The sequence below is a fragment of the Antedon mediterranea genome, chromosome 9 (assembly GCF_964355755.1).
Source record: "Antedon mediterranea chromosome 9, ecAntMedi1.1, whole genome shotgun sequence".
Classification (NCBI taxonomy): Eukaryota; Metazoa; Echinodermata; class Crinoidea; order Comatulida; family Antedonidae; genus Antedon; species Antedon mediterranea.
The window spans coordinates 19692460-19708739 of NC_092678.1; the positions used below are offsets into that span (position 1 = coordinate 19692460).

The 16280-nt window shown below is 36.7% G+C and overlaps 1 protein-coding gene across 1 annotated transcript; it reads left to right on the plus strand.

Moving 5' to 3' along the window:
* The first annotated feature begins 6721 nt into the window (after nt 1-6721).
* LOC140058500 (metabotropic glutamate receptor 2-like) lies at nt 6722-13326 on the plus strand. Its single transcript, XM_072104129.1, has 4 exons — nt 6722-6837; nt 7359-8407; nt 8905-9160; nt 9407-13326. The coding sequence occupies exons 1-4, from the start codon at nt 6750-6752 to the stop codon at nt 9472-9474; spliced, it is 1461 nt and encodes a 486-aa protein (XP_071960230.1). The 5' UTR covers nt 6722-6749; the 3' UTR covers nt 9475-13326.
* The last annotated feature ends 2954 nt before the right edge of the window (nt 13327-16280 follow it).

Genomic DNA, 16280 nt, shown 5'->3' on the forward strand with positions numbered 1-16280 from the left:
TTTATGAATATTTATAGTAGTCATTTGGATGACGAATGCAATTTCGATAAAACATTTGTAATAATTACAATTTATATAATGTTAAGCTTGGTTCCCCTAGCGACGCAACGCAAGTACGTAACACAGTGACGTAACGCAACGTAAGTGAATTGACCAATCACAAGCGATGGATTATTCGAACTGTCGCTTGTCATCCAACTTGCTTGCGTTGCGTCCTAGTGGGAACCAAGCTTTAGCGAACTGACCAATCACAAGCGATGAATTATTCGAAAACAATTTTGTTGTTTTTTTGTTTGTTTTGCAACTTTCTTGCGTTGCGTCTCTAGTGGGAACCAAGCTTTATATTGATGAGAGATACTGGAGAAATATAGGTACAGTACTGAGAATCGGGTGTTTTTCTGTATTTATGATATCAAGCCCAAAGCGGGTGCTTTTTGTATGGCAGGCCTACATTTGATATCAATGAACGCATCTATCATATTGTCTTTGTCGAATATTAAGCCTACCGTTTTATTTATTTTTAACTACTTCGGGTAATAGGATAGGAAGCAGTGGTGATTCTACGACGTAACGCAAGGTAAGTGAATTGACCAATCACAAGCGATGAATTATTCAAACAATCGCTTGTGATTGGTTAACTTGCTAAGTTGCGTCTACGTTACGGTCTCTTTCGAATATTAGGCCTCCGTTTTATTTTTCTAACTACTTCGGGTAATAAATTGGATAGGAAGCAGCGGTGATTCTACGACGGCTTTACCTTCTTAATCATATCAATCCACTTGTGAAGGCTTTTCAGATGAAACCCTTGAGAAAATCTAATGAAATATGTGACGCACAAATACTTGTTTACGTGATTTCATTTAATACGTAATGAATAGCACGCGGCTAAAAATAATAATATTATTACGTCTTATATAATTACTAATGAAGGTAAAATTATAAATTATTATGATACACCTATTTATATCATTATCACCTCCGCCTCTTGGAGGTTATATTTTTGTATTGAGATAATTGTGTGTTTTTTTAGTAGGATATTTACGTTAAAACTAAAATACTGATGTTTACCAAATTTTAACCAAAAATAGAGATGTGGTCACAGAAGACGCTATTTTGGGGATTTGGACCAATTATGGACCACTTTTATTATTAATTTACCAATTTTAGGCCGTACGTCAAAAACTACAAGACCTATTTACGACGATTCTTGCTCCTTTTTATAATTTTTACTTGCGTTGCGTCCCTCTGTGGGAACCAAGCTTTAATACAGGGCGTCACCTGAATAAGGTTCTATTGCACTGATTATATAAAGACATTACAATAATAGCCTAGATATTTTAGCTTCTTTGTTCTTTTATCATCCCTATAATAACCTATTAAAACATTAATAATACACGTCTACTTAAAAGTTTGTACTTTATTTGAATTGTATTAATTAATTATCACGCGACTGCTAAAGTATCTACTGTAGGCCTACTTCATTTCAATACAAATTCACACAAAAGTGTAATTTCACTCTTCGCTGATATCATCAATTAATAATTACACGGCTGCGAATGGTATCTAATTCTAAAAATTATATTAATTAATCATCACGTGGTATGGCTATTATTTTAACGTTTATTAATTGATCATTGAGCCGGTCATATTGTTGTTATTTGTTATTTGCAATTCACTTTATGCGTGGGTTCAATCAAGGTTATCTAACAACGGGACACTGAGCTCGTCTTGCCAAGATAGGAACTCGTAACAGTCCTTTGATTCTATGTTTGGCTGCGATAAATACCATTACATTTTTTCCACGGCGCGAGGTGTCTGGTAAGAGGCGTGGAATTAATCGTGTCGCAGCCACAGATAAATCCTTTGATTTCCGGAGCTCGACATTCTACTGTTAGATTGCCTTGGTTCAATGTTTCAAATGAATACACATAGTCTATTTATATAAATTTACAATTTACTGATCTTACACACGTATTTAATTTATTCTTATAACAAGCAATCAAAATCTAAGAATAAACCTCGTCGGGTCAATAGATCAAGATTATAGACACGATCCGCTGCGCAACATAACCGAAATTAGTATAAGCTGTACATTTCTTTTAGTCGCGTGCGTGCAACGCGAATCTACAGTTCACTATGTGGTCGTTTGGTCGGTAAACACTAACTCAAATTTGAGCACGCGACTGCAGCCATGTATATGGCCTTGTTTTTCATATACAATAGAGCCTCTTCTTTGAGACACACTTAGTTACGGGACACTTCTATTAAGGGACACTTTTCTGTTAAACCCACGATAGGAAATATATGGTTAGCACTACAGTCAGCCTCTATTTATGATCCTCCTATTACAGGGGACACACCTAATTACGGGACACTTTGCTGTGAAATGAACATGTTTATCTCTCCTATTATATGGAACGAACTAAACATAATATGTTTAATACCGTTGCCCAACACCTTTCAGATTTGGATACCTTATTAAGGAGACACTTTCTTTGGCTGCGAAGGAAATATTTCTTTTAGAATTCCGTTTAATATAAACTAATATAGTATTATATATTGTCTAAGCCGTTAAAAAGACCAAAGGATTTAACAAATTAATTTCAACGGAAAAATTGTTCTACCACCTTGTGCCTTTAATTAATATTAGGCCTAATTATTTTTTTATTTTATGAATACGCATGTGGCTGTTGAGCATTTGCAACATTATACGTGTACTAGTATCACAATAAACCTCTACAATCTAGGTTAACTTCTTAGCATCTGGGCATGGAATTAGAACATTGTGTTGCAGGATGAAATGCGGCTAATAACTGCATTAAGAAATTCATTGATGGAAATATGTTTTTCTAGAAAAGCAATTGTTAAGATTAGAGATTACGTATTTCCATGAATTTATAGGCATTCTGTTCTGTATATTGTACCGTACAGTAGCAATGGTGCGGTGATGGAGTTGGCAGTGTTAGTAATAAATAAGGCAAAAGACAACTGCGGCGTATTATACTGGTGTTTGTGTATTAGTATTATAATAACATTGCCCTTTTAAGCATGTTATGCTTTGTACTTTGAAAATGATTGTTAATTTGCTCTTCTTCGGGAGGAAAATTTGAAATAAATGTAAAATATAGGCCTATGGTGGTTTTAATAAGTGATACCAAACACATATGTAGCAATGAACAAAGAAAAAATTAGTGGCTGTGCTTTTGTTTTTTTTATAACCTCCAACTGAGAGAGGATAATTCGTTGCGCAACGGAAATCAGAACTATTAGTTTATTGATTTTTCGCTTGTAAAATACTAAAACGTCCATTTGACCTTTTCTCTGTGTCTATAAAGACAATTTTGTAGAACAGTTCGGTCATTATTTGTGTTTTTATGCCTAAAACCTATCTGTCTATTTATATATAATTAATGTACAGTATTTCTTTTTGTTGTCGAGAACTTAATACAACACAATTATATAGAAGTTCGGATTCGGAAGGTTATAATAATAATAGGTAGATTTATATAGCGCAAATAAACGATGTCTCTATGCGCTCGACAATAAAGAGAAAGAGAGGAAAACAAAAGGTAGAGAAAAAAAGAAAAAACGCCAAGCTAGCATCCAAACAGGGAGAATTAGTTTTAATAATTATAATAATAATATGATTCGTCAAGTTCGGATTCAGAAGGTTGTGATTCGGAATGTTAGGACTCGGACTTTTTGGATTTGGAAAGTTGTGATTCGGAATGTTCGGATTCGGAAGTTTTTTATTCGGAATATTCGGATTCGACAAGTTTTTAATTGGCAAGCATCAAGTTCATTAAGTTTAGAGTCCAAACATAGACCGTGAAAACATAAAAACGTCATTGAAAAAAGAACCATTACACGAAAAATAACAGATAAGTTCGCAATTGAAAAGTAAACCATGAAAACTGTACTGCCGAGTGGTTGGCCTAAAATATAAGTGAGTCTAGATGGGATATAAGAGATATATTCGACAAACTTATAAAAGTCACAGACAGAATATATTTATCCAAAAAATATCTAACTAGTTAGCTAGGAAGAATTCTAATAATTTAATCCGTAAAATAAAACATAAGACATATGCCTGGAGTTGAATGCAATTAGTGAGAACATGAGACATTTTTAAACCAATTAACGATGAAAACGCGACGAAATATTGTCGGCATTTTAATATAAAATAACAGCCGGCCAAAAACGGTCGGATTATTTTATGGGTTACGATAAAAAAAAAAACAGATATTGATGTTATAGAATTTGTATTTTAGAAATGTATCAGAAATGTGGCTGTAAACATTCTACAAAATAGGCTTCTGCCGCATGGTTAATTTTCAACATAACATATATTTGTTTTCTTTTTTATTAATTGTGTCTGATTGTGTCCGATTGTGTCCGATTTTTAAAATTAATTATGTATTTCTCTTTTTTATTTTATTTATGTATATTTTTTTTCATTGTTTTTTATTGAATTTTATTTTAATTTTTCAATTTGACTATAATTTATTTTATTTATTTATTTTTTAAAATTGATATTTTAAATTGATTATTTTTGTTGTTGTTTTCCCATTTATTTGATTTTGTTAGTATGCTTTAAACTGTCTTTCATTACAGGCCTATTGAATGTTCGAAATTGAATAGCACAATTTATGCAGACTTTATAATGAATAGAATATCACAAATTATAGTTACCCTATAAACTTCCTATAGGCTACTATTTGCTTATGATTCGACAAAAAGATTATACTTTACCGCCCTAGATATACTGTTGACATTTTGTTTTAGTGAAAGAAGTAAAAGTCGAAAATACCAGAATTGAAATTGAATATAAATTTCATTTCATTTCATTATTTATTTGGTCTATTTGAGTATATACATAACAAAAAAAAACTGAAATTGGGGAGACCAGGGTCAACCTAAGTGAACTTAATCACTGTAGCTGAGCCGGTTGACCCAACCCCAAAGTCAGTTTACACATAAAAGACAAAATACAAAATACAGTTACAGTGAATCAAAATGAATATGAACTGTTCTAATGAAGGCTGATGGGCTTTCTAGGACTGCAGCATCTGTCAACGGTCTGGGAAGCTGGTCCCCGACACGGGGTAACCTGATTGCAATAGAATGGAAAAAGCCTGTGTCCTTGATGCTTGATGTCGGATAAATAAACAATACAAACGTATAGTAAATAGAAAGTCAAAAATAAAACAGAACAATAATTGTATTCTTTTATATAGGTTTTAATGAATACTTTTTGGGACTGAATCCACTAAATAACTCAAGAAACAAATGGTTTAAGACATTTTGGGAAGAACAACATGGCTGTACTTACGATGTGCCGAGCGGTAATAATATGACGTCATGCAAAGGTAAGTAGAGGGAAATGGTTAACCACGATGACGTCATTAAAATTGTAAACGATGCAGATCTCGCTAAGTTTTGTGTGAGGTAGAATTTTAAAAAACGTATTATTAAAATGGTTAAACCATCTAAGACAATTTTTGACAAAGCCTAGTCTTAACATCTTAATTAATGTATCGGTAAATTTGAAATTGTATTCAAATTATTAGCTTTGCTTCATAAACGTTTAGTAAGGCACTGTCTAAGCATAATTACACCTCCAAACGTTTTGTTATGATTCAAAGGCCTACCGATTTACTTTATTTACTTTCATATTACAATACACTATGATTGTAACTCCGACAAAAATAAAATGCGCATGCCTATGTAAAATGTTTTGAAACAGGACATTTAAAATATCAAGATGCATGTTAGAAATTATTGTTTTATTAATATTACGTCATGATTTTACAGTCCAGTAATCCGAAATATAATGAATAATATTATAAAATTGTTTACCGTTTCTATTCTTAGTTCAACTTGGTCATTTTTAATGTTGGCAAATAATACATCTTATAACGTGAGCAACTCGCGAGTATTTATCGAGTACCAAAATGTCTTCTTTAATATAAAAAAAAACCGATGACATTGCAAGCGTGAAGCATGCAAGGCAATAGTATGAAACACATTCATCAGTATCTAGCCTATAGCACCGTGGTTGTCAAGGTTTTAAGACAGTCAAGTATTATTAATAATGCACTTATATCAGAATGCATCAACAGATGCGTTAACCTATTATATCGGAAATAGATTTAGATTTTTAATAAACTCCCAACAGTAAAGATCGACAATGAAGATGCGTAAAAATTGGCTTATGTATTAGGCCTAGCTTATTGCAGCTGATTGCATGAACTAATTTTAATTAAAATAACGACGTGATAATTATTAACTTTAACTATTGATTTTTTTTTCTCGGAAATATTAATAAATATTATAAGAAGTCAAAGAGAATCACCATATAAATATTTGGTGTATATTGCGCTTGCATAGCTAGGCCTACAAATATTGTAAACCGCAATCTAGTTGACACCTAAATGTCTTTCGAACCTGCTTTTGTTCCGGCTCCTCCGGCAATAAAAACTACCTCTCAATTTTTCGTTTTCACGATGCAACACGCGGCTCGTGCCAATCGTTTTGATATGCGCGTGATTAAATCGCACGCCGTATGCCTACGTACAATCCGACGAGAACTGGAGTCTTATCAGTTGTGAAAGACCCTTTACAGATTTGGGGGTTTTTTTTGTATTTCAGATATTCAAAGTATATTTACAAATGATACTTTTGTTCAGGAAGACAAAGTTGCTTTCGTCGTTGACTCGGTGTATGCGTTTGCGCATGCACTACAGAACATGTCCGAATACGAGGATGGTTCTCTAGAAAATAACGCACTTAACGGTGAAATATTACTTAAGTATATCAAGCAAGTAAAATTTGAAGGTGAGTTCTTAAATATCACACATTGTTTATAATAGTATTTTTATAATAAAATGTACTAAATGTGTCACATAAATTTTACTCTTGGCGTTCCATACTCCCAAGGGAAATAGCAAAAACTAACTCCTCCTGGCATAGGTTACTGGTACGGCATTTAAATACAAAATTTCTTTAAACTATTGATAAAAGTCGAAAAGCACAGTGTGTAAGACAATCATAAGTATCCTCTAAAGTTCAGTTTACACTAACAAACTAATTTGACAAAAACAAAAGTGTGATGTATCCAAATAATTATGTGTGATATGACGTCATCGAGTCCATGTATAGTCACATCAAACAGTTTAACAGTGGAGAGCTTTAGACACATGTTAAATATACAATGATATTTCTACTTTAGAATTCCAAACTACAGTTTTAATTCATGTCGAAGTCGCAACAAAGCAAAATCACTCGGGTAATGCGTTATCTTTGTTGGTATGGTGTTGTGGTTCAGTACAATAAATGTTTTAATGTTTTTCTTCTAGGAAAAGGAACTAAAACGGTCAGCTTTAACAAGGATGGCGACAGACTTGGGAGGTATCAGATTTTCCAGTATCAACGAGAAGGATCGACTTACAGCTACAAACAGATAGGTGAATGGAAAGACGAACAATTAATCTTGAACAAGAGTGACATGGCTTGGAATGACGGCAGTGAACCAAAATCAGTATGCTCAGAACCTTGTCTCCATGGACAGGTGAAGCAGATCCAAGGCGGCAGCCAATGCTGCTGGGTCTGCACCGAATGTCAAGAGTACATGGTGAAAGTAAATGATATTGAATGTTCAGAGTGTCTGCTAGGCTTTAGGCCTGACAGCAATCGAACATATTGTGAAGAGATCGCTGCTGAATACGCCACTTGGGGAGAAGCTACCGTCTTAATAGCCATAATTCTTGCTTCTGTAGGCCTAAGTTTCACAGCCATTGTGATTGCAGTATTCATACGGTTTAACGACACGCCGATCATCAGGGCTTCTGGTAGAGAATTAAGCTATGTTTTGTTGTCTGGTATCGCCTACTGCTATGCATTACCATTCATTATATTAGCGCCACCAACTAATATAAACTGTGGAGCTCTGAGATGCAGTCTTGGATTGAGTTCTGTCATTTGCTACTCTGCTATTCTAACAAAGACCAATCGCATCTCTAGAATATTCAACAACTGTCTTCACACGGTCAAACGACCCAAGTTTGCTGGTCCGAAAGCTCAGATAGTAATCTGCGGATGTCTGATATCTGTCCAGGTTTTTCTGGTGACTATCTGGTTATTGCTGGATCCACCAGCAGCAATCAAGAACTACCCAACAAGAGATACTGTTGTCTTACGATGTCAGGTTTCTGACGGATTACTTCTGGCCTCCAATTGCTACGGGTTTCTACTGATTGTCTGCTGCACCGTTTACGCTTTTAAAACACGTAAAATACCAGAAAACTTCAATGAGGCAAAATTCATCGCTTTCGCGATGTATGCCTCCTGTATCCTGTGGATAGCATTCATCCCTATCTATATCGGGACGTCTGTTATCGATTACCAGGTATAACTATCAACACTTTATTTAACATCTGTTTTAAATTTCTTTTTTGAAAACATAAAGGAACAATTAAGCCTGGTTCCCACTAGAACGCAATTCACGACGTAAGTAGCAACGCAATCGAATTGTCCAATCAAAAGCGATGGATTATTCGAATTGATCAAGCTTTACTGTGCTAGCGGTGTTAGCTGTATTTTTCCCGCGCATGTATTTATTTATTTCATTTCAACACAACCGAGTGTATCCTTGTCATTCCATAGGTTAATTTCGTAAAATTCCTTTCAGTATATTCCACGGTAAAAGTTCCATTTCAGGTTCTATTACACGGCCACATGTTTTACTGAACTAACTTCACACATAGTTTCTGCCATTGATTAGAATGGGAGCAGCAGAATAATCATGTTGGTGTGTTTAATATAACAAATAATGTCTGTTTTAATCATAATGATCTTTGAGTATATTAAACTCAAAACCTAATAGTCTAAAAAACTCTCTTGTAGATACAAGACGTAATGATGAGTTTAGCTGTGATGCTGAGTGCGACTTCGTTACTTGGATGTCTGTTTGGACCCAAAGTGTACATTGTTCTTCTACAGCCTGAGAAAAATACTCGAACACTCGGTCGTCCGGGTACGACCAAAGCTCGTTCGTACTCTGGAGGTAATTCAATAGACGGACCGACAACTTTCGGGCCCGGACCGACATCGTACGGTCCAACATTAAACAATGGCGTATCGCAGTTGTCAATAATAAGTGGTAAGTCTGATATAGTATCTTTCCTAATACCCACCCAATAATAAATCAGCTAATTCCATTCGTATTCTATTTACACATCTCTGGATTGATTGTTAAATAGCATGTCCACAGGGCTAATCCATATTCGTAACCAACCCAGTTTCTAAATATGTCGACGTCAATCAAGCATAACGGATTGTAAAAGCGTCATCATATCTCTCTGTCATTAGTTCGATTGTGATATTTTTTGATTCTTCTTTCTTGCAGTATCAGCAGAAACTACGGCGGATCGAAGCCCAGGCCTAAGCCCAGCTAAAGTAGCAGTCAAAATTTAACCAAAACGTAATATTAAATAGTAGGCCTATGCATTACCAGGGCTTTGTATATATTTCCGCTTAAAAGGCGCTACCAGCAAGACCTCAGTCGGGGTGGAGATGGAAACAAATTATTATACCTATTTACCTCTTGCAATCAATGTTGTATTTAATTTCAGATATACAGTGAGTATAGTATATATTACAATGACTCTAAAACAAATACAATGACGTCATAACTAAACCATAGCTGTACCAAACAATATGTTAATAGTGACTTTTTTTAAACATTCGCTTTTATATCGTCATTTGTCGTTATATTTTATTCAGATTGTAATTATTTTGTACAATTTTGTTGTTGAAACATTGTGATCGTTAAATTTGGATAGAGTAAAAGTAAATCTAAACACATTATTAAAGCGATTTGAAAAATACAATGACGTCATAACTAAATCTTAGCTCTACTGTACCGAACAAAACTATGCTGATTTTTTTTTAAACATTCAATTTGCATTTTACTTTTACATCATCTTTTCTTTTATTAAGATTTTATTCGGATTGTAATTATTTTTTTGTGAAATTATTTGTCGAAACATTGTGATCGTTAAATTTGGATAGACTAACATACAATAGTAAGCTTTCCCAACGGAAAACTACTTGACAGCAAGTCGATTGGATAACGCCACCGGGAACCATCGCTGTGCATCGTAACTGACAACTGCTTAAGATCATAGACACATGCTAAAATCGATATAACAACTGAAAATCTTTAAATCAACTATGACGACACACTGTATTATTTTTAGAATATTTCAGACGATTTAAAATATCTGTTTGGCTTCCTCAATGTAATGTTTGTGTCTGGTATAGATGTCCGTAAATCATTCTGACAATCCTTTGTGATTAGAAAATTAGCAAAGCACAATGTGTTTCTTACAAAATGAAAAGTTATCAACTATAATGTCGACCAGATTCCAAATTATTTCACAAAATAACAATAGGCCCACAGTGATACCTATACTAATTGAAAAAACACTAATTTGCTTAGTATGCTTGAGAAAGCACTATAAAGAAAAAGATACATCGAGTTCTGACGGAACAAAATAAGAAATTGAGTGAAAGAAGATATTTTCTCTAAACGGATACCACAGATACCAACACAAATGTACATGCATCAAGCATCAACATAACGAATAAGTTCATGTTGTCCTATCTAACTTAAATATTAAAAGTCCAACAAAATAGATTCTATTTTTAAAAATGGCAATAGGCCAGCTACAAATACTAATCTTTACGATTTTCGCCACGGAAGAATTACTAGAAAATATGTCGCTACAATCGGGTCAAAAACGGGTCAATTGCTTATTCTAACTTAATTGAAGAAAAGCAAAATGGTAGAACATCAACATTAACCATATTATATTAGTGTAAGACTTATGGCTTGACGAAGGTTTAAACGTTGTTTAAAAAAAAGCTTTTACTGTATATAATTGTTATTTATTATACCATTAGGTTGGTTATTTATACAAAGACCTATTATTTATTTATTTATTCTGTCTTTATACTGAATGAAATTTTCAGTGCTAAAGCATTGATTTCCAAAGTGGTTCAGTAGAGAAACATTAACAATATAATTCAAAGACAACTAACTAAGTAATTTACAGTACACACACATTGACAAAACATACAGTAGGCCTTAGTCTGGGTTCCAGACGGAGTTTTGTCTTAATATTAGTAAAAAGATAAATATTTTGGCACATATGGCGTTTCATACGTATACTACTTGATTTTGGATTTTCAGGAAAAAATCGCGGTCGAAATAAAAACCAATACATTTTAAAAAAAAGATAATACAGACTTGGGGCAAGTCTAAGTAGGCCGACAGTATATATATAAAACAAATGGAAGGAATTCAAGGGAAAAGAAACCAGTAATATTTTGGATTGATTTTTTAAAAGTTGAAAGCGTCATAGATTTACACTTTGTTTTTGTGTTATTTTAAAGTTTGTTCTATAATTTGATTTATCGATATATACAAAAGTTATTTTACCTTGTGTATTTTTCCATGATGGTTCAATAAGTGTATTATTACTCTCACTACGTGTACAACATGAGTGCAAGCAATCATTAAAAATAAATGTGATTATTACAAAGTTATATTAATATTACTCGACAGAATTATAGTCTTTATATCATACAACATTACAACTGTTAATTTCCTGGTGAAATTTGTTCTATTTTTGTTTTGTATGTTTTGTATATGGATGTACTGAAAGAAAATGAATACGCTCATCAAATTTAAAACTAAACTCAAAACTCATCTCTTCAGAGAAGCATAATCACACGCTACTACTTGCACAGATCTTGGAAAACACAGCGCTTTGAAACCTTTGTCTCTTGCGCTTTATAAATGTTATTTATTATTATTATTATTATTATTATTATTAATAAGAGGAATAATTGGACCAGATGTTAGTAACCAGAACTTGAAAAATTTAGTTAACTAACTATCTCACTAAATATTTAAAGTAATTTATTGCTTATAGAATAAGTGTTAACTTCGTTGATCGTAAATATTTGAAAATATAGCAAATAAAAAGAAAATACCTACAAGTTACAACGACACTGATAACATGTTCTAAAAAGAAGAATATGTGTTTTTGTTACAATTATTGCGCACACGATCTATGTTCGATGTGTTATGTTATGTCCACTATGTTCAAAGTGTGGAAAGAATCTTCATATATTTTTTATTAAAACTTGTTCAATGAAAAAGTCGCTTACAAATAAAACATAATAGAACGCGGAGATTGAAACATAATCAGTAATAAATCATGTTATGGCGATAGGACAGGATTAGATTTTAACTGTTAAGAGAACAAATAACAACGACCATTTCCAGGTCCTATACACGTGCGAACGCATTTGACTATAGAACGTTTGTTGTTGCCAGAGTTTTCAATCAATTATAGTTCTAATTTGTCAAATAAAAGCCATAAATGCGAGATTTCTGTCGAGTGTGTTTCCAATCATTACAGTTTCATGTTATGTTGTATGTGAAAAAACATGTCAAGTGCATGCACCAGCAATTACCAACTAAGATTCAAAAAACAAACAAATTGTGTGATGTAAAATTACCCCACTTTGCCGAGTGTCAAAGTAGGCCTAAGATATTGCGGTATACTAAACATGTTATTAGGGAGCTTTCGATCTAGGAACAAGCTAGGTCAGGTCAATCGATGAGTCGATCGTCTGGACCGTTAGAAACCGCCAAAACTGTGTCGAGGTAGGGAGCGAGATCGAAAGTACATCACAGCTTCCCCCACATGCGTACAATACATTGATATGACCTAGCTTGACCTAGTATAGGTAATTGGGAATGCAAGGAACATCTACCAATTTCTACAAAAATGGTTGAATTAATTTAAACAGTTGTTAATAGGATATATTGTTAATCGGTTATTATACGTTTAATTTGTTTCTGGTAACTGAGCTATACTATGAACACCCTCAGGCTTACTCTACCCGGGTAGCTGGGTATAAGTTGGTTTCTATAAACGAAGCGTTTCAAACGAAAACTTACCCGTATAATAACTATGCCTAAACGGGTCCTACAATAATTATTTTCATTAAAACGATGCCAACGAATACTATTTGATTTCTTTGTTATACAAACAACACAGACCTATAATAAAACAATATGAGTCCTATCATTTTTTACAAGAGATAAAATAAACATAAAATAAGCCTAAACGGGTCCTACAATAATAATTTAACACGCGTTAATAATTTTTCATTTCGTTGTTATGCAAACACATGCCTATAATAAGCCACTATAATAATAAGTCCTAAATTGTACACTATTACTGTTTTTTATCATCAGTTTTACAAGGGATAAAATACACAAAAAATATACATGCAAAGCCAAATAATATTACAAATTATAAGAATGACAAAAACGCATGGTAATTTATTCACATCTTTACCATTAAACACAATACAATAAAGGCCTACAAAATATATGTTCGTACTTGACATTCTGTAGAAAATAAATTAATAGGCAGGTTTTTAAAAAGTATTGAGAAGCAAATGTTTCAAGGAAAATATATTATTTGTATGATCTCTTATCCGTGCGACCCACTTCTTACGAGCGATTCTTAGGCCTAACACAAGACGTCACATATTTGATTTTTTTTGCCTGTGTTTTGGATTCGTTCGATACGACGATGTAACCTTTGCGGGAAAATGTTAAAGCGTGTGTACAGGTACCGGTACTGCTCATTTATTATACAGGAGGTGTGGGGAGGGAGGAAGGTGTGGGGACGGAGGAATGTGTGGGGAGGCAGGAAGGTGTGGGGAGGCAGGAAGGTGTGGGGAGGGAGGAAGGTGTGGGGAGGGAGGAAGGTGTGGGGAGGGAGGAAGGTGTGGGGAGGGAGGAAGGTGTGGGGGAGGGAGGAAGGTGTGGGGAGGGAGGAAGGTGTGGGGGAGGGAGGAAGGTGTGGGGGAGGGAGGAAGGTGTGGGGAGGGAGGAAGGTGTGGGGAGGGAGGAAGGTGTAGGGAGGGAGGAAGGTGTGGGAGGGAGGGTGGTGTGGGGAGGGAGGAAGGTGTGGGGAGGGAGGAAGGTGTGGGGAGGGAGGAAGGTGTGGGGAGGGAGGAAGGTGTGGGGAGGGAGGAAGGTGTGGGGAGGGAGGAAGGTGTGGGGGGGAGGGAGGAAGGTGTGGGGGGAGGGAGGAAGGTGTGGGGGGAGGGAGGAAGGTGTGGGGAGGGAGGGAGGAAGGTGTGGGGAGGGAGGGAGGTGTGGGGAGGGAGGGAGGAAGGTGTGGGAGGGAGGGTGGTGTGGGGAGGGAGGGAGGTGTGGGAGGGAGGGAGGTGTGGGGAGGGAGGGAGGTGTGGGGAGGGAAGGAGGTGTGGGGAGGGAGGGAGGTGTGGGGAGGGAGGGAGGTGTGGGGAGGGAGGGAGGTGTGGGGAGGGAGGGAGGTGTGGGGAGGGAGGGAGGTGTGGGGGGAGGGAGGGAGGAAGGTGTGGGGGGAGGGAGGAAGGTGTGGGGGGAGGGAGGAAGGTGTGGGAGGGTGGAAGGTGTGGGGAGGGTGGAAGGTGTGGGGAGGGTGGAAGGTGTGGGGAGGGTGGAAGGTGTGGGGAGGGAGGTTGGTGTGGGGAGGGAGGAAGGTGTGGGGAGGGAGGAAGGTGTGGGGGAGGGAGGAAGGTGTGGGGGGAGGGAGGAAGGTGTGGGGGGAGGGAGGAAGGTGTGGGGAGGGAGGAAGGTGTGGGGAGGGAGGAAGGTGTGGGGAGGGAGGGTGGTGTGGGGGGAAGGGAGGAAGGTGTGGGGAGGGAGGAAGGTATGGGGAGGGAGGAAGGTATGGGGAGGGAGGAAGGTGTGGGAGGGAGGGAGGTGTGGGGAGGGAGGGAGGTGTGGGGAGGGAGGAAGGTGTGGGGAGGGAGGAAGGTGTGGGGAGGGAGGAAGGTGTGGGGAGGGAGGAAGGTGTGGGGAGGGAGGAAGGTGTGGGGAGGGAGGAAGGTGTGGGGAGGGAGGAAGGTGTGGGGGAGGGAGGAAGGTGTGGGGGGAAGGGAGGAAGGTGTGGGGGGAGGAAGGTGTGGGGAGGGAGGAAGGTGTGGGAGGGAGGGTGGTGTGGGGAGGGAGGAAGGTGTGGGGAGGGAGGGAGGTGTGGATTGGTGTCATTGGGGAGAAGTAGGGACTCTCTATGAGTATAAGGAAATACTCAATGAGAGTTTTTGGAAAAACCTAAAAATATTCATTTGTATTCGTAAATGTAATCCTAATTTGAGCTCAAGCTTAAAAAGAAAACTGTGGAAATTAGGATCAGGAGGTCCTCTCAACAAGCAGTGCAGCGCCTAACCAGATGAACTACATTGGCTGCGCACAAGTACACCGGGGTAACCCCCTACTCTTCCGAAAAACACACTGAGGACGAGCCAAATACGTAATGAACCTCTAGCTTGAAGTCCTCATCCGAGTATGTGGCGACGTGGGCATTGTAACTACGGTACTTGTGTGATGTTCCTCTTAGACCGTAGAATGAAATCAGGAATTGAATGAAATATATAAGAGATGTGTTTATTTATGCTTTGACGAGAGCAATATATACTTAATATACACTTAAGTACACTTACTTGCTCTTAAAGGTAAACATCGTGTAAAGTTGTCCTCTTTTGAATATAACCGTTTCTTGTTAATTCCACATGGATTAAAATTTAACTTCACGGTAAGTTAACATCACCTAGCTATCAAAACGATAGGTTAAATCCGAATTTCTTCACAATGCGATCAACAAAAACACATAAACACGACACCCTATGACCTGGTATTCAGCGATTCTAATTTGCATATTACCAGCTGGCATGTTTCGGTTTAGTTGTTCTCACCTGCCCTCAACTAATCTTTCATGATTTTCTTCAACAAAAACACATAAACGACAACACATGACTCGGTATGATCACTCACCGATTCTAATTTGCATATTACCAGCTGGCATGTTTTGGTTGCCCTTAAATAATCGTTCATGATTTTCTTCCCAATGCGATCAACAAAAAACACATAAACGACAACATGATCACTCACCGATTATAATTTGCATATTACCAGCTGGCATGTTTTGGTTGCCCTCAACTAATCTTTCATGATTTTCTTCGCAATGCGATCAACAAAAACACATACACGACAACACATGACTCGGTATGACCACTCACCGATTCTAATTTGCATATTACCAACTGGCATGTTTCGGTTTAGTTGTTAGTTGGTCGCCTAGGAACTAATCTCTTATGAATTTCTTTAAGATGTGATCAACAAAAACGGGTGTCACGAAAGC